A 23,534-nucleotide genomic window follows, 5' to 3' on the forward strand; every position below is an offset into this window, starting at 1 on the left:
TTTTTGCCCTAAACTCCTAGAATGAAATAAAAGACAACAAATAGAAGCAAATTCCAAATCCCAACTCTGTCAGAAGTCCTAAGCAATATGGAGAAGAATTAGCCACATGACACAATTCATACTATATTATATACACAGTCCATAGATTTAGAGGCTATTAAATGTCATTGAAAACACAGGGAAGGACACACACATACCAAAAATTACTGCCATTTTTCTCACCTTCTTCTTTTGCTAACACTGCTTCCATTGGTCCCTGAGGGTTTAGACAGTTGAGTAGATACTATTTGACAATGTACAGTTCCCATCAGTAGCATTAGGCACAAAGGTCCAATAATTTCACTTGCATTCACAACTGGCATCATGTAGTATAACACAATCGCTACAACTGAAAAGACAGTACATCAGACAGCAACTACCAGGCAACCTTTTGTTTTAGCAGTGTGGAATATAACAACTGTTTCTTTTTAGAGCTGAGAACAGTACGCATGCAAATGGATATATGAGAGAGGAATTATGTAATCAGCTGCTGATTTCACAAGGTATTGAGCCGTGCACATGCAAGCAATTGTCCTTGGTTTTCCCCCTTGGGGATTTACTAATGGAAAAGACTGATGGGAGAGAGGGGTCTGTCATAAATGGCATCACTGGTAGATTAAAACTAGACTATCAACCTTCTCCCCCCTCCCCCCTAGATCCTTAATGTAATCTCCCCTACCTGGTCTGGAAAAGTGAACAGAAAATAAACACACACAGGCTTCTAATGTAGATGTGGGATGAGAGAAGCAAAAATTGCAATGCATTTGATAAAGCCAAAATGTGGCAGTTGCCAAAACACCACAGCAATTACCGTTTCAATCCAGGTTTCTTATAAAACAACAGGTCACAATAATTCACCATAAAAGTCTTCTCATAGGCTTAACAAAAGGATTTCACCAAAGTGAACACAAAAGCAGAATAAGACAGCAGTTACTGTTGCCTCTATAATCTAGTGATCACAGAAACTCTTCTCCCAACTTTTCTTTGAAGTGAACACGTAAATGTGCCTAAAAATGTGAATGTTCAAGGTACCAGACATGACATTTAGAAAGAGCAAGGGTAGAGTGAATACAGTGAAATGGTGTTTTCATGCTCCCCCTCCCACCTAGTTCTTGTAGATTCCATGTCACTGATCAGTCCGAACCTTGAATCTTATTTTGTTCTTTCTGCAGCACTGCATTTTCTGAACGGCAGGGTGAAGGAGAACATTATTAATGAAAATGTTCAGTACTATAGTCTGGAAAGACCTCTAAAATAGTTCAATAAACTTATGTAACTAGAAAAGGATTTTACAAGGTAGCTTTTCAACAGGTGCTTACTGTGCTTACTGGAAGAACTGGGCCACTTAACACCAAAGTGTATTAGAGGCAAAAGATCTGTTAAAAGCATTTATCATATAGTTGAAGGGGACCAAATACAGATAGTGATTTATCAAGCATAAACACTATGGTTCAATAAGGGACAAAACATGAACATAATATGGAAGACTATAATAATGAAAAATGAAGACAATCTTTAATGATCTAGGTGTATTAACTGCCTCTGTGTAGTCTGATTCTGATTCAGTAGTATATTTCTGTGTAGTCTTTGGATTCAGATTCTGTTTATAAGCTGCTATATAAATAGGTTTATTAAGCAGTCAACACATAGCACATAAGACTGCATACAGATCTAAAATTGACAGAGCAATTTCTCCCTAGCTGTTGTGACGGTTCTGGGTTGCTGGGTAACCAGAGAAATGAAATGAAAGAGACTTCACTCAACTCAATTGGACCATGTCTACAAGGAGCCAGGAGTATTTATAAAACTGCTGCTGAGACCAATGTAGGATGTGCTTGCTTATGTATAAGGAAGATGATCTCTCAGTCAGTCCAAATAGAATCATCCACAGTGCAACAGAAGAACTGATTGAGATACATGTGCCATTCCAAATCCTAATATTGCTGCGGTTCTTATTCAACCCAAAAGTGCATGTCCAGCACTGTTACTGGCTGTGTGTGTCCACAATTAGGCTAAAATCATAGTCTCTTGCACGCCAGTTTTTATGGTCTGCAGTGGATGAGTCAATGATGTGATAAATGAGTGCCCCATCCAATCAATTTGGTTTCTCTCTAGTCAAGAGATCAGAGCCCCTTCAGATGGCAAACAGGAAAATGCAAGAAAATGGAGAAGGTAAAAGTTGGAAATAAAAATGTAAGAGACAAACAATGGTATAGGGGAACAGGTGAATGGTATATACAAATGGTATAGGGGAACAGGTGAACTGCAAAGCAGTGAAAGTGATAGGCTGGTTTATGTAGCAATTGATTTGTAGGTTATGACAGAAGGCATTTGCATGTAGCTTATAATTTGGGCTCGATCTAGCCAGCTCTTCAGCTAGACAAAAAGGAAAGGGGGCCCCACACAAAACAAAAAAATAACACTGTACCAAGGATGTATCATAACTGTACCAAGGATGTCATGGAAATGTATAATGGCACAGACCACCATCTATGACAGCAAGAGTAATAAGCAGAACTAGGCAGGACTGAGGAGAACAGCTGACTGGATGAAACACTTCTTCTAGACCTGGTAACCAAGTGATGATTATAGTGCATTAAGTAAATCAGGGAACACTACACTGGTTTTTCTCTTCAAGGGATCCAACAAAAACCTCTTTACCTCACTTACCTTGTAACAAATAGAGCACTAGAAGCCATGTAAAAATACGCTGGGATGTGACTTGTATCCACCAATGACTAAAAAATGGGAAGAACACAACTCGCACAATTCCTTTTCTTGTAAGAGAAGTCCAAGGAATTTCAGGTTTAGCTTTGGCAAATGTAGACCCTAGAAAACATGCACAATAGACACAGCCAGTTAAGGTGGAAAAAAAGAGGAAATGTATTTCTTCTTACTGTTTCCTACTCCAGTCAAGATTTCTTTTAAAGGGCAACCTTGGGTGGAATTTGAGGATAACTTTTTCTACTACAGAGGCTTAATTCTCATATACAGAGGATGAGGAAGCAAAACTCTGCCTGGAATTTACCACTTCAGACTGTAAGTAGAAGTTCACCTGATTGTATGTTCCTCCATTAAAAAGAAAAAAGCAAAGTTAAAATGCTTCACCCTTAACATTTATTTTTTATTGGATGAAGGAACATTTAGTCATGTGAACTCCTACTTGCACACTAAACTAAAACAGCCCACCTGTCATCAGGCTAAACTCAAATTAAGCACCTCCCACAATGTCATTGTTTTTACAGCACTTACCTCGAATCAAGTCAACATCTATTAGATCCAGCTGTATGTGACCTTTCTTTTTGGGTCTGTTTTTGAATCCCTACAAGGTAAACCAAAGAGAATGGTTGGTTTCTGTGAATGTAACAGGCTATCCAGTTGCATGTCCCTTGTTCATTTCTCACTAACAGACTGTCCTAAAGTCACTCATTCACATGCTGTGGCTATGTGTATTTTATGCACCTGTGGATATGGATATAAGTGTGGCATAGAGGTTGGACATTGTCACCAGTATTGTTTTCCATTATTTTTTTGTCAGAAAAAAGGAGGCTTTGCCCACATGCTTTCACATATAGAAGCCTAAAATATAAAGAAAACTTATATTAAATAGTCAAGTCCAATACTAATAGACCAGCAAAAATCTCCTTCATATGACAGTGGGATCTCTGCATGATTAAAGTAAAAACTATATTAAATATCTATACGCTCACCTGAACAAGAACTTTTGTAGGTGCCACCCTACAAATGGACAAGATCAACAACTGACCATACATGTGCATTCTCTGTTGAGGCCCCCACCTTGTGGAATGGCCTGCCTGGTTTTTGAATCTGCTGTTAACCGCCCTGAGATGGCAAGTCCAAGAAGGGTGGTATGCAAATTAAATCATGAATAAATAAATAAATACGAGCAGACAGTGTGATGTGGCAGTAAAGAAGGTGAATGCAGTCTCAGGCTGTATCAGCAGAGACATCATCACAAGATGTCATAGTCCCGCTGTATACCGCATTGGTCAGACTGCAACTGGAGTACTGTGTGCCATTCTGGAGGCCTCACTTCAAAAAGGATATGGACAAAATTGAGAGGGTACAGAGGAGAGTGATGAGGATGATCTGAGGCCTGGGGCCCAAGCCCTACGAGGAAAGGCTGAGGGATTTGGGAATGTTCAGCCTGGAGAAGAGAAGGTTGAGAGGGGACATAATTGTTCCATTATTATTTTTACTATTAGAAAGGCTGTCACTTAGAGGAGAGCAGGGAGTAGTTCCTGTTGGCAGCAGAGGATTTAAACTACATGTAAAACATTATCGGCTAGATATCAGGAAAAAAGTTTCACAGAGTAGTTCAGCGGTGGAGCTGACTGCCAAAGGAAGTGATGAGCTCCCCCTCACTGGTGGTCTTTAAGCAGCTACTGATTATGGATGCTTAAGATGATTCTGCAGTGAGCGGATGGCTTGTATGGCCGCTTCCAACTCTATGATTCACCCACAGTTATTATTGGAGAACTGCAGCCCAAAAATATTTTGCTCTGTTAACTGTCTTTATAGCTAGCTCTACTCTGCCCCTATAAATTACATCTCATCTGCTAGTACTGCAGAAATTCTCATTAAGTCCTGAGAACACTTGCAATACTCCTAAGGGGACATGTAGGTGATAAACAGATAAGAACCAACTGACTTGTCAGCTGCCAAATTACAAAAAACTCAAAAATAGAAAAAGAAATACTTAACTTTTGTATAGTGAACACAAGAACAACTTCTATTTAACCTCCCTCATACACAAACATATCACATTCTGTTCAGTCTGCACACTACAAAGCAACACTAATAAGGCAACAATACAGAGCTAAGAAAGGTGATTGTGGGTGCAGGCAGTTGCTTTATTTTCTTCCTTTTCTCTTTGGTGCCTTCTGCTTATAATGTTTAGGGCTTTTTGTTAAATGTGAGAAACCTATATATAAACAAAACAAATTTAAAAACAATCTGCAGAATACATTTTACCTTCATCTCAGTCTGTTCTATAGACTTTTCCCATATCTGTTGATCATAGGCTCCAATCTGAAAAAGAGTTTTTATTTAGAAGAAAGGAAATCATCTGACAACCAGCCTACTGTTTCTGTTCCCCTCCCCTCTAACATATCAAAGAATTAACAATATATTTTTCAAATTATTTTCAAGGATTCCTCGATTTCAAACTTATTTATTTATGTTTATATTTATACACCACCACTCTCAAATGTCTCGCGGCGGCTTACAAGGTCAATAAGATACAATAAAATCCCCTAAAATACTCCTTAATACCACTTAATACAAAATAATACCATTTAAGATCCTTTGGAGGAAAAAAATACATGTTCAGTACAGTAGTAATGTAGAAAGACAACAATCTCTACAACATAATTTTAAATTTATTTTTAAACATTACAGGAAATCTAATGTAAAAATTATAGGAAATATGGAAAGATTCAGAAGGAATTTGATATTGTTCATGACAGAATACTTATGAGGATGTTTTACTTAATCATATAGAGAGAGGTGTTCTTTGTACCCCACTTTTTACTACCTGAAGGAGTCTCAAAGCAGCTTACAATCACCTTCCCTTCCTCTCCCAATAGACACCGTGTGAGGTAGGTGCGGCTGAGAGAGCTTTGAGAAAATTGCGACTGGCCCAAGTTCACTCAGCTGGCTGCATGTGGAAGACTGAGGAATCAAACGCAGTTCTCCAGATTAGAGGCTGCTGCTCCTAACCACTACACCAAGCTGGCTTTCTGGCAGCGTTACAAAGATTTTTCACATACTGGAACTGGGATGTATGTGTAGTACTCCAGCCTTCTATCTAGTGATACTGAAGCAGAGAAACAACCTACAATAATCAATCAACAACAATAAAACCTAGAGCCCTCAGGTGAAGGAGAGGGGTGTGCACTGGTGGCTGCAAAGCTGAGGAAATAAAGGTGACACTAGCATAGGTGTGACTGGCATAAATGAGCACTGTCCCATTAACTGCTGGAAAAGGCAATGCCTGGGGTACAAGAGAAGAAAACCCTGAGGGAGACAGCAGGAAGACAATTACATATGATAATGAGGTTAGCATCTTATCCTCTTGCCTATCAAGTGTATTAAAGGTAAAGGTATCCCCTGTGCAAGCACCGAGTCATGTCTGACCCTTGGGGTGACGCCCTCTAGCGTTTTCTTGGCAGACTCAATACGGGGTGGTTTGCCAGTGCCTTCCCCAGTCATTACCGTTTACCCCCCAGCAAGCTGGGTACACATTTTACCGACCTCGGAAGGATGGAAGGCTGAGTCAACCTTGAGCCGGCTGCTGGGATTGAACTCCCAGCCTCATGGGCAAAGCTGTCAGACAGCTGCCTTACCACTCTGCGCCACAAGAGGCTCATCAAGTGTATTAGTTCCTAAATAAACGAATATGCAGATGACACCCAGCTCTTCCTTCTGATTCTCCCCCAGAATCCTTAGCCAGATGCCTGAAAGTGGTGACAAGATGGCTCAAGCAGAGTCATCTGAAGCTCAACCCTTCAAAGACAGAGGTCCTGTGGCTAGGAAGGAAGGGACCAAGCTAGGAAGGGCACTTACCAAACCCAGACAGGGTGCAGCTATCAGTAACTCACTCCACCAGAAACTGGATGTGATCCTTGATGCCTCCTTCTCCATGGAGAGAGTAGTGAGGCAGGCCACCTATGCCAAACCAAGCTACTAGTGCCCTACTTGGCACCAGAACACCTAGCCATGTGTTCCATGTGACAATCACCTCTACACTAGACTTCTGGAATTCACTCTATACAGATCTACTCTTATCCTTGGCGTGGAAACTGCAACTGGTCCAGAATGCCATGGCCAGGATCCTCACAAATACACTGTGGAGGTCCCATATTTGGCCTGCACTTCAACAACTCCGTTGGCTCTCAATTGAATTCCAGATCAAGCTTAAGATTTTGGTAATCATCTTCCAAGGCCATATGAAGTCTGGGCCCAGTGTACCTGAGAAACTGTCTCTCTGCCTATACCCCACGAAGTGCTCTACCCTCTGCCACCATCAACTGGTGATCCCTGGCCCCAAAGAAGCATGCTGGTCCTCAACAAGGGTCAGAGTCTTCTTTGTCCTGGCCCCTACCTGGTGGAATGAGTTCTCTGAAGAGAGCAGGTCCCTTCCTGAACTTCCACAATTCCGTAGGGCTTGTAAAAGAGAGCTCCTTCAGGCATTTGGTTGAGGCTGACCAACCCAACAACATCTGCTGGTCCTCCCAGACATCGCCCTCCATTACCTCAACCAAACTGACCTCCCTAGGGGATCATCTTAAAAAATGTTGTTATAATATGAATCTGTGATAATATTCTGCTTAATTTTGGAACCACTGTTATGATTGTTACTATGACTATGATTGTGATACATACCCACAACATTTTATGTAAACCACCGAGCCTTATTTATTTATTTTATTTATTTATCATACTTCTATACCGCCCTCCCCGGAGGCTCAGGGCGGTTTACATTATTTATTTATTTATTTATTTATTTATCATACTTCTATACCGCCCTCCCCGGAGGCTCAGGGCGGTTTACATTATAACAAGGAACCTTACATGAAACAGTCTGTAAAACATATACATCAATAACCAACAATTGCAACCAAACACAACACAGTATAACAGTAAACAGTTGTGATACAAACAGGTCCAGGGCTTGTTGATGGGATTCTGAGAGGGGTGGTTTATTGATTGAATTCTGAGGGGGGGTGGGGGGGGAGCAGGGGCCCTTGGTCGCTGTTGATTACGTCTGGTCTCGGCCAAATGCCTGATGGAGGAGCTCCTTCTTGCAGGCCCTGCGGAACTGTTTAAGCTCCGTCAGGGCCCTGATCTCTTCTGGGAGCTCGTTCCACCAGGTAGGGGCCAGAACAGAGAATGCTCTGGCCCTGGTCGAGACCAGACGGACTTCTTTAGGGCCAGGGATCCTTAGCTGATTTGAGGCAGTAGAGCGTAGAGCTCTTTTGGGGGCATAGGCGGGGAGGCGGTCCCTCAGGTACACTGGGCCCTGACCGCGTATGGCCTTGAAGGTAATTACCAGAACCTTTAGTCTGATCCGGAATTCAACTGGTAGCCATTGCAGCTGATGAAGAATAGGCCGGATATGGGACCTCCACGGTGTTGCCGTGAGGATCCTGGCTGCTGCATTTTGAACTAGTTGTAGTTTCCGGGTCAGGGCTAAAGGCAGGCCTGCGTAGAGCGAGTTACAAAAGTCTAGTCTAGAGGTGACCGTCGCATGGATCACTGTGGCTAGGTGTTCCGGGGCCAGGTAGGGCGCTAGTAGTTTGGCTTGGCGGAGATGGTAGAATGCCAGCCGCGCTACCTTTGTGATCTGGGCCTCCATTGTGAGGGAGGCGTCCAGAATCACGCCTAGGTTCCTGGCGGCATGAGCCGTGGAGAGCTGCACGCCATCCAGGGTAGGCAGGCGCGCTTCCTCGCAAGGGCCCTTCCTACCTAGCCACAGGACCTCCGTCTTTAAAGGATTGAGCTTCAGACGACTCTGCTTGAGCCATCTCGTCACTGCTTCCAGGCAGCTGGCTAATGCTTCTGGGGGAGAGTCAGGGCGGCCATCCATCAGGAGGAAGAGCTGGGTGTCATCTGCATATTGATGGCAACCCAGCCCGAACGTCCGTACCAGCTGTGCGAGAGGGCGCATGAAGATGTTGAATAGGATAGGAGAGAGGACCGCTCCTTGTGGGACTCCACAAGTAAGTTGCCGGCGGCCTGATGTTTTCTCTCCTATTGCAACCCTCTGTCCACGACCCTGGAGGAAGGAGATCAGCCATTGAAGGGCTGTCCCTTGTATTCCAGCATCGATGAGGCGGCGAGCTAGAAGCTCGTGATCGACTGTGTCGAACGCTGCTGAGAGGTCTAATAATATCAGCAGTGCCGACCCGCCTCGATCCAACTGGCGACGGAGGTCGTCCGTCAGGGCGATTAGCGCTGTCTCTACCCCATGGCCAGGCCGGAAGCCAGACTGAGATGGGTCTAGGACCGAAGCTTCTTCCAGGTATTCTGTCAGTTGGTTTGCGACTGCCCTTTCTATCATCTTGCCCAGAAACGCTAAGTGAGACACGGGCCTGTAGTTGTTAGGCTCTTGTGGGTTTAGAGATGTTTTTTTCAACAGTGGACGTACCACAGCCTCTTTCAAACCCTCCGGGAATTCTCCTGTTGTTAGAGATAGGTTGATTATCTCCCGGAGGGGGTCCATTATCTTTATGCCAGCTGTTTTCAAGAGCCAGGATGGGCAAGGATCTAGTGGGCATGTAGTTGGTCTTGTTGTCGCTAGAATCCTGTCCACTTCGGTCAGCGTGAGTCGTCTGAAGTTACTCATAGTTTTCTCCAAAGACGGCCAAGGGGCCTCTAGTTCACTTTTTGTATCTAAGGTTGGGGGGAGGTCGTGGCGGAGTGTCGAGATTTTGTCCGCAAAATGACTCGCAAATGCCTCACAGCTGATGTCCAATTGGCTACTGTTTTGTTGCCCTTCAATCAGGGCAGTGAGAGATCGAACTACCTTAAACAATTGAGCTGGGCGTGAGTCTGCAGATGCGATGGTAGCCGAGTAAAAATTGCGTTTTACTGACTTCACCGCCATCTCATAGGCTTTCATCTGCATTCTATAAGATGTTCTCGAGGCTTCGTCACGAGTCTTCCTCCAAACTCGCTCTAGCCGTCTCAGTTCCCGTTTCTTGTCGCGAAGCTCCTCGGTGTACCAGGGAGCTCGCTTGAGACGGAGCCGGAGAGGGCGTCGGGGAGCTATCTCATCAATGGCCGTCAGCAGTCTGTCATGCCAGTCACTGACCAGGCCATTGAGAGAAGTGCCGGGAGGCATTGGTTCCCGCAGAGCGTTCAGGAATCCTATTGGATCCATAAGTCTCCGCGGGCGAGCTAAAATTTGCTCGGCGCCCAACTGAGGAGGTGGTGGAAGCCTTAGCCGAGCCTTTAGAGCATAGTGGTCTGACCATGGCACGGCTGTTGTTGTGACCAGATCCACATCCAAACCTACGCCGAAAATAAGGTCCAGGGTGTGGCCTGCTTGATGGGTGGGGCCAACAACAAATTGCGAGAGCCCCAGTGTTGCCATGGTTGACACTAGGTCCTGTCCAGTTCTAGAGGACAGTAGCTCAGCATGGACGTTAAAGTCCCCCAGGACTAGTAGACTGGAGAACTGTAGCGTCCAGGCCGCCACCGCCTCTAGCAGGGCAGGCAGGGCATCTGGTGGTGCAGTGGGCGCGCGGTATACTAACCAGATGGCCACGCTCTCGGTTGATCCCCATCCGAGGCCAACACATTCAATGCCTGGTATTGACGGCGCAGGGAGGGCTCTAAAGGAGAAAGCCTCTCGGGTTAGGATTGCCACCCCTCCTCCCCGCCCCGCTGTCCGGGACTGGTGGAGGACAGAGAACCCAGCAGGGGCTAGGTCTTTGAGGGCAACTGTCTCCCCTTCCCTGGTCCAGGTTTCTGTCAAGCACGCCAGGTCCGCTCTTTGCTCTACAAAGTAGTTTTGCAGCGTAGAGGTTTTGTTGTTTATTGACCTGGCGTTGCACAGCACCAGTGTCAGAGGCGGGTTGTTTACCTTTGCCTCCACCCTAGTGTCACGAGGGATGGGGCGGAGTCTGGAGGGGGCCTGAGTATGTTTGGTTTTCGGCCCCCTTGGTTTGATGTACCTCCGCCATCCGCTGTCCCTGCCTTTGCCCCTTATTATTGGGATCCCTGACCCTATCAAGGCCCCTGCTTTTCCTCCTTCTTCAGATTTGTTAGGCATTGTGAGCTCTATGGACACTGTTGGTTCAATTCTTGGTTCAGTGGTTTGGCTGGGGTTGATTGTTAAACCCCGGTTCTGTCTTTGTGTGTGTGAGTTTGTGTATCTGTGGGAGGTTGGCCCTGATCGCTAATTACAGCCTCTCAGGGCTTCCCAGTTCCACTTGTGTAGTTATGTGTTGGGTGTAGGATGTGTATCGTTGTGGGAGCCTGGAGGGGTAGTCCCGATCGCCTATTGTGGCACCTCAGGGTTGCCCAATCCAGGGGTGTGTGGTGTATGAGTGATCTGTGTGTTATTTCATGTTGGCTTGGGACTGAGGTTTATGAATTGGGTGTGGTTCAGTTGGATGGTAGGGTTGTTTGGTAAGTGGGGGGCAAGTTATTGGGTTGGTTGGTAAGTTGGGCTAATTGGTTGATTGAGCTAATTTCCTCAGGCTGGGTTGGGTGTTCAATTGATGGTGATTGATTGTTTAATTGGTAGGATTGGTTATTTGGGTGGTTTTGGGGTAGAATCAGTTGTTTGGGGTGGGGATTAGTTATTTAATTGGTAGAATTAATTGTTTTGGGTGGGTTTGGGGTAGGTCAGTTGATGGTGTTTAATTGTGTTGGGTTTATTGTTCTGGCTGATTGGTGGGTGGATATGTTGATTTAATTTGGTATGGCTGGGTAGGGGGGTGGGGATAAGTCAGGTGTGGGTTGGTAGCTAGTGAAGGTTGGGCTATCTTTGACTCCCTCTTGATTCCTCCTCTTTTTTGATTTTGGAGTATTTCCTTTCTCCCTCTCCCCTCTCCTTTTCTTTATTTCAGTCCTTTCTCCTCTCACTTTCTCTTTCCCTTCCCGTTTTTCTCTTCTTTCCCCCTCCCCCCCCCTCCCCCCCCCTCCCCTTTTCTTTATTTCAGTCCTTTCTCCTCTCACTTTCTCCTTCCCTTCCTGTTTTTTTTCCCTTCTTTCCCCCCTCCCCTTCCCCCCTCCCCTTTTCTTTATTTCAGTCCTTTCTCCTCTCGCTTTCTCCTTCCCTTCCCGTTTTTTTTTTCCTTCTTTCCCCCCCCTCCCCTTCTCCCCTCCCCCTCCCCTTTTTCCCTTCTTTCCCCTTCCCCTCTTTTCTGTGCACATCACAATGTTTCTTCCTGATTTTTTCCCAGTTGTTGGTAGTTTGGTTGGTGTCTTGTCTTTCTTTCTCCCCCGCTCTCTTCCCCCTTACCCTCCCCCCCTCCGTTTTCTGTTTACAGTTTCCCCGCTTGGTTTTTCTTCCCGCCCGATTTGTTCCCGCCCAGTTTCTGGTAGTTTGTTTGCCGTCCCTTCCCCCTTCTTGGAACGGAGTTATCTCCGTTTGTGATCTTTTCCCTCTCCGTTTGATTTTCTTCCCGCTCAATTGTCCCGCTCAATTTTTCCCGCTTAATTTCTATTAGTTGTTTGATGCCCTTCCCCCTTCTGGGTACAAGTTATGCCCGTTTGTATTCTTCTCCCCCCCCCTCGCAGAGTCTGTAGAAGCCCAGTGACAATCCCCCCCCTTTTTCTGGAATTGGTTAATTAAATTAATGTCCGATTGTTTGTGTCTTCCTCCTCCTCCTTATAGGGCCCTCCCCCCCCCCCCGAGGGTTTGGTACTTCTCTTTCTTCCTTATTAGATTATGTTAGTGTTCCTTTCCTTCTTTTCCTCTCCTTTCCTTGTTCCCCGGCAGCTGCGGCAGGGACCCGCGGCGTTGAGATGTGGGCAGCTGCAGCAGAGTCTGGGGATGGTAGGTCGGCTGTGACCAGGGCCAGCCTTGTTCAGCGGTGGTCAGGAAGCGCGGGACGATGGAGCGCGTGTGGGCGGCGGTCGGGAACGTGGTGCTCGAGAGCGCGAAAAGGTGGGCTCGGCGTGGTGATGGTGGGGCAGCTTCAGCAGTTAGACTCTGCTCAGGCGGCGGCTGCAGGTGGTGGGTGTGGGTCAGCAGCGGTGGAAGTTGTCGGGGTCCGGCTCTGCTCGGTGACGGTGGAGCGGCGTTGATCCGGCTCTGCTCCGGCGGTGGCTGCAGGTCCCGGCAGTGGGCGCGATGTAATGGCGGCGGACGAGGGTCCGATTTTGTTTGAGGGGCTGCGGACGGTCCTTTTGTAGCGGGCAGCTTTGTCTTTGGTGCTGACAGGTTGCTTCAGAGATCAGCTCCTTTTAGCTGCTTCCGCGAGCTCAGAGTTCCTCCGGCCGAGCTCCTTCAGCCGTGGTAGCCCGACCTAGCAGACAGTCACTGGTTTTTGCCCAACAGCCGCTGTTGGTTTCCCTCTGTTTTTGTTCTAGTTGATTTTCTTACCGTTTCCGTCTTTCTTCGTTGTCTCTTGTCGTTCTTCTTGGTTGTTATTTTCTCTTTTTTCTATTTTGTGGGATTTTTGAAATCTTGTTCTGTTGCGTTCTGTTGCGTTCCTTAGAGGTTTCTGTGATTAATTTGGTGGGATTCTTTTTGTTCTCCTTTTCTTTTTTTTGTATGATCAATTTGGGTGTTTTTTGGTGGCTGTGTTTGGGCTGGGCCTGTTTAGTTGCGGGAGCAGTCTGATTTCATATATAACAGAGAACCATACATAAAACAGTCTGTAGAACATGTACATCGATAACCAACAATTGCAACCAAACATAACACAGTATAACAGTAAACAATCGTAATACAAACAGGTCCAGGGCTTGTTGATGGGATTCTGAGGGGGGTGGCTTATTGATTGAATTCTGAGGGGGGGTGGAGGGGGAGCAGGGGCCCTTGGTCGCTGTAGATTACGTCTGGTCTCGGCCAAATGCCTGATGGAGGAGCTCCTTTTTGCAGGCCCTGCGGAACTGTTTAAGCACTCCGTTATGGGAGGGCGATACAGAAATACAAGAAAATAATAAATAAACCTTTATCTACTCTTTATTCATGTTGTGCACCATTGTTGTGTTAATTAGGTTCTTTCCACAAAGATTGAAACAAAGATCCCAGCAAGGCAAGGGAACAGAGAGAAGTAGGACACACAGAGGATGCCATCATGTGGATGCTCCTGAAAACAGCACTGCTACAAGGAAGCCAAGGCAAAGGAAAACATCTGTGTAGAAACTGCTCTGATTTGCGATATTATGTTCTGCACACTTTTAAGGAAAATGCATTTTAATTAATACAACAGAAAAAGAGAAATGGCATGCATCCATTCAAAGGATGACACTGTTACATGCAAAAACAAACCCTCACAACTGACCTTTTTTTGGTACCAAGCAATACCATCTTCATCATTTGAAGCCATCTGGCAGACTCCAACGACCAAATTCACTGTATCAAAAATACAGGGAAAAAGTCAATTCTCCTTCCAAATGTTAAATATTAAGCACACAGCAATGTATAATTCAGGGATCCCCGACCTTTGTGAGCTTACAGGTACTTTGGAGTTTTGACACTGGGTGGTATGCATCCCAAAAAAATGGTAGATGCAGCAGGCAGAACCAACCATAGACTATCTTGGAGCAAAGTTATGCAGAACTTGCAGTAATTCTTCAACTTTTAAGGTAGAAGCTTTAACAAGCTGCTTTTTTAATCTGCACAATCAGCCCTGTCTGGCCAGGGCAACTATAGACACCTTGCTGGGGATTCATGTTGTAAGTACTCACTGGCCATAAGCTCAGTGACCAGACAAGAATTTTGACTCTATCTCCTTTCTGTCATATAGCTGATGTGGGGGTGGGCTGGAGGCAGAAGAGTTTAATTTTTAAAATCATGACATTTGGGTGTGGCTTTGTGCACTTTATGAGAAATTAAGTCAGCACAGGAATGTTCCAATGCTATTCTTTGAGCAGCCCCCAAACAACTCCCAGAGGATAGACCCATCACAGCAAACATACTCAAATAGGGTTTCCAGCTCTGGGTTGTGAAATATCCAGAGATTTTGGGGGGCGGAGTCTGGGGCGGGGAAGGATCTCAGCAAAGTACAGTGTCAGAAGAGTCCACCCCCTGAAGCACCCATTTTTTCCTGGGAAATGTGTCTTGGTCGTCTAGAAACCAACTGTAAAAGGAGGAGACATCCAGGGGCCACTGGGAGGTTGGCAACAGTACACTCGAGCACTGTGGAACCTTCATGACTTGCTGTGGGCCTTCTGCGGGCTGCAGCAAACTCTTCTCCAGATAAACTGAAAGATCAGCCCCTGCAACCCGCTTCCTCGTTCACTGTGCCCGCTCCGCCACCCGCCTCCCATATTCACCCTGCGGCCTTCCTCACGCCCTCCTTGGCCACCCTGCCCAACTCCCCGCCTCATCCATATCACGCTCCCCCTGCCTTTCCCCCTCGCTCGGCTGCCGCTTCCTCGGCCCTCACAGTTTTCCCCTCCTTCCAGCTCACGCCCCAAATCCCCTGAGGCCTGACCTCGGCCGCTCTACGCCTCTCACCGCTACCATGGCAACCGGGGGAAGACGAGGGGGAAACCAAGCCCCCGATCGGCGACGTGGTACTCGATTGTGAGTGCCTGCTTGCCCGCCATTCTCGGCAGGCAGCACCAGCCAAGCGCCGAATCCACAGCTCCCCTGGAATAGTTCTCCACGGGAGGGGAAGCCAGACTGTAACAGCCGAGAGACGAATCTCCGAGGCCAGCTGACACGGGACGGATGGAGCCCTGTCGTAAGAGCGCCTGCGGGGGGTCGGGAGTCTCCAGGTGCAGCTTGTCTTGGTCATGACAGGGAAAGTGCGAGAGAAGGCTGGGCCTGATGCTGCAGCGGGAAGTAAAGGCAGAGAGGGAGAAGGCGAACCCCCACGCCGTTGTATTGCTTTACGGCAGGGGCGGGCGAACGGTGGCTCTCCGGACGTCCGTGGACTACAATTCCCATGAGCCCCCTGCCAGCTTGGAGACGTCTGGAGAGCCACAGTTCGGGCGCAGGCACATGCAGAAGAGGCTTCCACGAAAGAGCTTCTAACAAATAGCGAGCGACATCTGATAATCTGCTCTGACTGCAGTCCTAGAAGCTCTTCTTCAGTGCTACTCGTGTGACTCGCTCTGCGGGGCACGCGCGCCTTTCTTGCCCTAGAAGCCTAGTCATAAGAAGCGGCGCCTCCCCAGCCAGCTGCCTTCTGCTGTGGAAGAAAACAGGCCAAAGGGAAGAGGGAAAAAGGGATGCCCGAGAGGAACTGATAGGCCAGGCAGTGCTGCGGTAGGAGGCTCCCTCTTGGGTTGCAAGATCTGTCGTGGGAAATTCCTGGAGATTTTGCACAGTGTTTGGGGAGATGGGGGATTTCCTTGTATTTCTTTTCTTTTGTGGGTAATTATAATTTTTAAAATGCCATTTAAAAAAATCAGGGAGAATTCCAGTTCATCCTAAGATGCAGCAGGGAGAGCAGATCTGCTCTTAAATATAATTTTTATCTTGCATGATAAAATGTTTGGGAATAAATCTACCAAAACTGATGGGGAATGTTTTAGAAATCAGGTAATTTATAGAATGGAAGGAGGCTGAGTTAGAAGGCAGTTAAACTTGTCTTATTGACAATGTTCAAAATGCACAAGTATGGTTTCTCCATTATTGTCTTTGACAACATTCATTTTGTAAGGCCTGCTGGGTTGGGCTTGGACAAGCCACCTGGGCTGAGGCCTTCTCTCAGAGATGTTGAACCCTGGTGATGGGATAGGAGAGTTATGGAGGAAGTGGAACAAAATCAATGTTGAGAACCAGGAACAACAATGCCGCAAAGGAGTCTGGTAATTGTAACATGACACCATAGAGACCTGTGGCCTATACAGATGTCTCTGCTGCTGTACTTGAGAGAAGATAGTAGTGTATGAGTTCAAGGCAGAATATGAAACACCTATACAAACAGCTTATAGGTTTATTTTGCATTGAGATGCTTGCTGATAGAGACTTGAACATTCTGCTGAAGGACTGAATGTTACCACAGAAATCACATATCCAGCACTTCGTGGTGTCACCATGGCACAAAAACATGTATCCCAAGCACAGATTCTTATGGATCCCTGGGATTTTAAAGCAAGGTCACGTGAACCCATCTATAGCCATAGACTGCACCCAAAATGCATAGATCCATGACTTCATGGTGCAAAAACATGGTTCTGAAGCATGGATCCTCAGGATTCTTCAGGGGATGATCACTAACACATTGCATATCACATCTATTGGTGATTGTCTTTATGACACCTCCATGGGTCAAAAACAATGATGTAAAGCTCTGGATCCTCAGGAATTTTATGTGGGCTGACCCAAAACTCATTAGGGAATCACACATCACTTCTATGTCTATAGGATTAACCACAAAAAACAGTAAGAATCCTGCACCATAAATCCATACAAGGGCATTATAATATTGGCCATTTTGTGTTAAATCCCTTTCTTAATAATCCCTAATATAGAATTTGCATTTTTCACCTCTGCAGCACCCTGGGCTTACATTTTCATTGAGCTACCCACTACCATGCAAATATTTTCCCCTCAGTCTCAGCAAGTTCAGACTCCATTAGCCTATACTGCATCACCTTACACTTAACACTGATCTTCATGTTTCATATTGTCTCCCGCTCACCAATTTGTGGAGATCCTCTTGAAGCTTCAAAATTTTATTATTTTTCAATATGCATTCATGAGGATTCATGCCTTGGATCCATATATTTGTGCCACAGTTATTCTGAAAAGTACTGGATCCATGTTTTTTATGGTTCAGTCTACAGTATTGGCTTTCACATGCTGGATTGGGGGATGTGCTTTTAAAAATCATAGAAGAACTATGTAGATCTGGATTTTACCTTTTCCAGTTGCTACCATAGATGCCAAGGTTCTGATGATTTGGCAGGTCTGTTAACAAAAACTGATTTTTGTTTTGTTCACAGTCCTTTTGAAAGCCAAAGCATTGCAAACTTTTGAATGATATTTTTGAAGGACATTCTCATATGCCAGATAAACAGCAATAATCCTCAACACAGAGGTTCTAGCCTGGGCTACCAGCCATTTTCAGCTTTACAGTGGGGTAGACATATCCATCCCATTAGGCTGAAATGGTTGGCAGTGGTTCCTCACTTCTTAGCTAGCAGAAGTGAAACATCATGGCCTAAAACAGCTGGTTCATTTATTAACCTTGGGTTCAATTAATTTGGCGGTTTGGTTCAAGAACACCACAAAACAGAATTCTCCAATTCATGCCTATCCCGTATTAACTTTGTAATCAGTTCATTCAAGGACATTAGTGACTAAAGAACCAGCTTGGTGTAATAGTTAAGAGCAGCAGCCTCTAATTCCCCACTCCTCCACATACAACCTTGGGTCATCAACAGTTCTCTCAAAACTCTCTTAGCCTCCCCTACCTCACAGGTGTCTGTTGTGGGGAGAAGAAGGGTAGACAATTTGAGACTCATTTGGGTAGTAAAAAGCAGGATATAAAAAAACAACTCTTCTTCTAAAGCTTTTTGGGGGAGGTAACAGTAAAAAGGTCCAAGACAGTTGTGAAAATGCTACCTGACTACTGACAATTGTTGAAAAAGTATTTGAGTTACAGACTATAAATTTTATCAAAGCTGTATTTAAACTATTGCACCCTACAATATCATGACCAATATAAGGTTTTCTGCCAAACAACAGTTCTTATTAAGGGCAAATCAGACATCTGTTTATTAAAAAAATACTTTACAGGGGGGAAAAAATCTATGCATTCCATGTACTTTTTTTTACAAAGAAATAGCTTTAACATTTTGATACACTTGTACAGTCAGCTACTAAAAGAAATGCACTGCGTTAGAGGATTATTCACAGAGAGGCTTAAAATTTCCCAGTTTACACTATTATAAAAACCTCTTTAAAACACTTGCTAAATGTCAATAAATATACTAAGGCCACACAAAGCAAAAACAGTCTTCCAGGCAATTGTACATATCCTCTATATGCAAAGACCTTAGATATATTAAAACCACAGAAAAATATCTTAGCTGCCAATCAAAACTGAATTTAATCACAAAACACTACACAAATCTATTTTATACAACATGTAAAGTATAAGTATTTGCTTAGACAGAATTGAAAGTGCTATATTAAGAGAAGCCCCTTCTCAACTACATGTGCTGTTGGGTTCTAAAACTATTATGTATACTAATGGAAGGCCATAATGTTATTGGGAAGTTGTCTATTGAACCAGCCTAAATTAACCTACACAACTTTCAGGAGCTGAAGGACAACCATCCCCACTTAGCAACCTTCCAAAAAATAAAACCAATGTGGCTATAAATACTCAGCATTTATAAGAAAATAAGGTGCAATCCCACCTATATTAAACATATTTAAGCACCAATGATTTCAGTTTTCTTCAGAAATCAATGGGACTTAAAGGCACTTAACATTGGCCGGATTGTTCCCTAAGAGAAAGAATTTACCACTCATTATAAATTCAAGCATGTGAATGGCAGCATGAGAAAAAGTGAATTTAAATTATATTTTTCTTGGAGTTTTGACAATAAATGAAAATTTACCTGACTCTTGCTACACAGTTATATCCTTACATTTAGGAAAACTGGTAAAGGAACAAGAGTCCGTGTATTATATGCTTTATGGTAAAGGTGTCTCTTAATATCGCATGAGTCCTCCACACATTCCATCTTCATGGAAGAGAACATCAGTTATCTACAAAATAGATTTTATGTTCAAAAACATTTAGGGGGAAGAATGTGAAATACCTAGTTCGCTTACATATATCTTAATTTTACTTTTGCTGATTTGTTAAATAGATCAGCAGACCAATACAGCCATTCAGTGAACACAAAACACCACTTTTCTTTGGACTTTGATAAAAAGGAACAATATCACGTTGAGTTAAATATAATAGGGTCCCCGTTTTTCAACTTGGAGCCAATCAGGTTTTATAGACAAGAGCGAGGTTTCTGGAACTTCTAGTATTTAGCAACTGAGTTCAACGATGGCAGGGATATACTGAAGTGTTAACTGGACTATTTGACAAGCATTGAAATGTGACAAAGAGAAAGCTTTTTCAACAGAACAAAATACCTAGATTTTATTGCAGCAATCACTCTGCCTTTGAATTTGTAATCATATCATTTTATATACCCTAGGATTTATGAGTTCCTATTAGTTTAACCTATCAGTGACATTGGCAAGATAGATTTCCAAAATTTTCACATTAATATCAATTTTACTCCCAATATTTTCCTGAGAAAGAAAAGTATCTTTAGGTCGAAAAAACTAAAGATGTCATTTTCCCCAAATGATCCTTGGCAATTTGCATTACCTCATTTGTCATCCGTCCCCCCCCCCCCCATGAGTTGTTCTGTTATTACTACATGTTTAAGTTCATCTCTCTTACCAAAAGGATCCTTTTACTTTAATTATATAATTATGCAGAGTCAAGCTGTTGTCCCTGTTCCTATTTTTAAAAGACATTTGAGAGTAAAGATCCATGCATGCACCAGAGCTTCTTAGTCCCTTTGCCCACTGCAGCCAGTGTCCACCCACATTCCTGAATATCAAGGGCTCCTGAAGTATAAGCTAACATACCACAAAAGGTTACAGCTGGAAGTGGAAGTCAGCACCCTTCCAGTGTGCACACACGAGTGTTTTAAGTGCATGACTGAAGCTCACAGAAATTACGGCAATTGCTTTTTATAAACCATTTTAAGTCCCCCATTTATGTAAAAAACAAAATATGAAACAGCATTAAGAGAGAGATTTTGAAGTATTTTTAAATGTCTGAAATATGATCAAAGAGATTGCTGCATTAAATACAACACAGGATCAAATTGGCAAAAAGTTTTACGCTGTTTTTTTTTTAGTCCATGATTGTGTACTACTGCTTTAGTAGGCTATACTGCTGTTTCACCAAGTAAGTTTCCTCTGTCACGTGTGAATATACAAAAGTTTGCTGCTGTAACTTAATGTTTCCAGAAGACACCTGAAACTTCTGTTTCCCTATTAATTCTGTGTCATGTTCTTAAGGATAACCAAGGAATAAGGGTACACAACATTTTGGTTGCAGGGACGGTTGGATTTGTTGGTTTAAATTAGTGCAAGTTGTGTTTTGAAACAGGGAAACACAAGTATTGAGTGATTTTACCTTAATCTGTAGGAACTTTTCCGATTGTACCAGTTTCTGAGTTGTTATATACTGTGCTGGTTTACAGGTGACAGTTACCTATGCTAGTTAAAATGTATAAGGAGTAACATAAGCCATCTTTTATGACAGAGTCACAATGAGCAAAGAGAAAAAGATGCTTGGAAGACTAGTAAAATGAATGAAATATATGATAAAGTAAAGATAGTATATTAGAAAAAAAATTTCTCATATATGTAAGTGATGCATTCAAACTCATATTGCCTGCGAAGAATTACACTTTGCACAGCTCTCATAAAAGTCTATGAAAATTCTTCTGGACAAGAGTAAAAAAGTGGAAAAAACTTAGAGTATATGCAGGGATTTTATCCTGAACCAGTATTGGTCAATCTAGAATTTAAAATTACGCTCCTGCATAAAAGCATATGTAGAAAGATCTCCTAACACTTTATTTACACACAATTCACCCCCACTCCAATTTGAAAATTTAGCTTGAAATTTAAATATTTGCTATTCATCTTCAGGTTTGCACCAAGACAATCTATACATATATCTGTGTATATATCAGGAGAACTATTACAGGTTCTATCTAATCACTGCAGTGTTTTCTGATTATTTTGCTATTGGCTTAAAATTGTGCCCACTATACAGAGGTGCTAATAGGCATATAAATCTACACAAAACAATATTGCACAAAGTAATTGCTATTATAAACATATTTATGCAAGTTTTCCCCCCAAAAAGATTGATATCAAAGATGCATTTAAAAACACAGCTGTTTTCTTTTCTTCTGGTTCATATAGTGCTACAAATCTCTGCTTACCCCAGTGAGGACAAGAACCAAGTTGCTTAGAAACAGCTTTGATTACACCTTCATAAAAAAAAAAACATCTCATATATGAAGGGCTTCTTTCTTTCAGTACCAAAAATAAATGTAATACAGTATGCTGTGAATGAAAAGCTGACTACAGTTAATACTGGGGAAAACTGTATGACTGTTAAACAATGTAAGCTAATTACATTTAATACACTGCCAATATAGTCTTTCAACACGGCAGTAGAACTGTGTATCCAAGAGTCACATGTGGAAATAGCAATCCATATGTGAAAAGTTTATTGTGAAACAACAGTATAGAATTTTGGGAATAAAGGCAACCAATATATATCATTAAGCCTACTCTACTGAATTAAGTGCATCAATGCAAAGGAGAGGATGGTTTCCATCTCAGATGCTTGCTGTGAATTAAACAAGCCACCAAATGGGTTAGAATATTGTAAAGCCTTAAAGTGCTCAAAGAGAACAGTTTCCTCAGAGAAACTGCCAACAGTTAACTTTCATTAGACACTAGTGTTACATTAGCCATCAGAGAAGTTATTGAAACATGCTGTTCCCACAAACATTAAAAGCAGAAGTATGGGAAGTGTCAGTTCAAGATCACACACTCTACAACTAACCACATACATTAGTTCTTTGTCAATGTGTTGATAAGCAATTAAACTACACTGCTGGTAACTTGAGCTTCCTCTAGGCTTTTAAAAGTCATTCACTGTCTCACACACGCAAACACAAATATCATTGATCATTAAAAGTGCTTTGCTTTCTCATTCATTCAAGCCATTAATCAGAAGGAAGAGTCACTTTGTGAAACTTCCACAGAAACCATCCCTTTTATGCTGAAAGCCAAAGAGAGAACATGTGTAAAGATATCAGATTTACTAAATACTTGAAGTTCCTGAAGGAAAAACAGAGATGTCAGATTATTACCTCATTCCCTTAAAAACAAACTGTAGTCCATTACTACATGCTGTACTAAGGGAGTAAAATACAATTCTAACTTTGCATAATCTGTGTAAAAAAGATATGCTTGACATTATGGAATGTCACCTCTCTTTATAGAATTATAGGCAAGATATCTCCAATAAAACATAACCCAGTTATAAAACTATAACTTCACATCAAAATTTTAAAAAGCTGTTTAAAAATGTATATGATTATGTACATATCACACAAGAAAGCCTGTAGGATCATCTTGTGGATTGTGTTGCTGATTTGATTCTAGTTTAAAAACTGGAAGGGACTGAGCTAGCTCATCTTGTAGGACAAGTCACGACAGAGACGAAAACAAGGACGATGGTGCTGCCGTTGTAATCTGTACTTCTGCTCCTACTTCTTCAGACTCTTGTTTCACAAGCACGCATTGGTCTTCAATATCTGATTCTGTCTTGTCACAGATGCTATTGTCCATATTTGAAATGTTTTCTGTACTTTGAGAATTCTCCCCTGCAGGATGATACTGCTTGAGTCTTATATGCCAGGCTAAGCTACACACAGCAGACACCGTCTTGAACTGATGAATAACATTTCTAGGGATGAAGTAGATATCATTATCACATAGCTGGATTCTAGCATAGCGAATGCCTTCTCGTCTCATTTGGTTTAGCTTGGCTTCATCCACCCACTGAACACACTGGAAGGAGAAAATAGGTTGGAGGTAAGCCACATACCATATTGCAAAGTTCTTATATTCTGCCTAGCAGGCCAATTTTTGCTTTAAAAAAATAAATCCTAAAAGCCACAGCATAAAAATAAAACAATCACCTTGAATGCTTATTTTTTCCTCACTCTTGTCTGCTTTAACAGTACTTAAGTACTCTGATCAGCTCAGT

At 43.3% G+C, this 23,534-nt stretch overlaps 2 protein-coding genes across 5 annotated transcripts in view; both read right to left on the bottom strand.

The window, feature by feature from the left end:
* The window catches only part of PHTF1 (putative homeodomain transcription factor 1), a 29,689-nt gene extending 14,093 nt beyond the window's left edge, over nt 1-15,596 (bottom strand). Inside the window, exons 1-6 of one of the 4 annotated variants that reach the window (XM_077334935.1) lie at nt 15,209-15,596; nt 14,031-14,101; nt 5,035-5,091; nt 3,292-3,361; nt 2,710-2,868; nt 223-388 (exon numbers count right to left, since the gene is read on the bottom strand). In XM_077334935.1, coding sequence (XP_077191050.1) covers nt 223-388; nt 2,710-2,868; nt 3,292-3,361; nt 5,035-5,091; nt 14,031-14,101; nt 15,209-15,491 — 806 coding nt within the window. In that variant the 5' untranslated portion in view covers nt 15,492-15,596. Of the gene's footprint in view, nt 1-222; nt 389-2,709; nt 2,869-3,291; nt 3,362-5,034; nt 5,092-14,030; nt 14,102-14,667; nt 15,070-15,185 lie in introns of those variants that run through there. The other 3 variants (XM_077334938.1, XM_077334936.1, XM_077334937.1) reach the window with 3 other exon arrangements.
* Nucleotides 15,597-18,315: 2,719 nt separating this feature from the next.
* Nucleotides 18,316-23,534, bottom strand: part of RSBN1 (round spermatid basic protein 1) — a 32,511-nt gene continuing 27,292 nt past the window's right edge. The window contains exon 7 of the mRNA XM_077334939.1: nt 18,316-23,335. Coding sequence (XP_077191054.1) covers nt 22,973-23,335 — 363 coding nt within the window. The 3' untranslated portion in view covers nt 18,316-22,972. The remainder of the gene's footprint in view (nt 23,336-23,534) is intronic.

The sequence above is a fragment of the Paroedura picta genome, chromosome 4 (assembly GCF_049243985.1).
Source record: "Paroedura picta isolate Pp20150507F chromosome 4, Ppicta_v3.0, whole genome shotgun sequence".
NCBI classification, from domain to species: Eukaryota; Metazoa; Chordata; class Lepidosauria; order Squamata; family Gekkonidae; genus Paroedura; species Paroedura picta.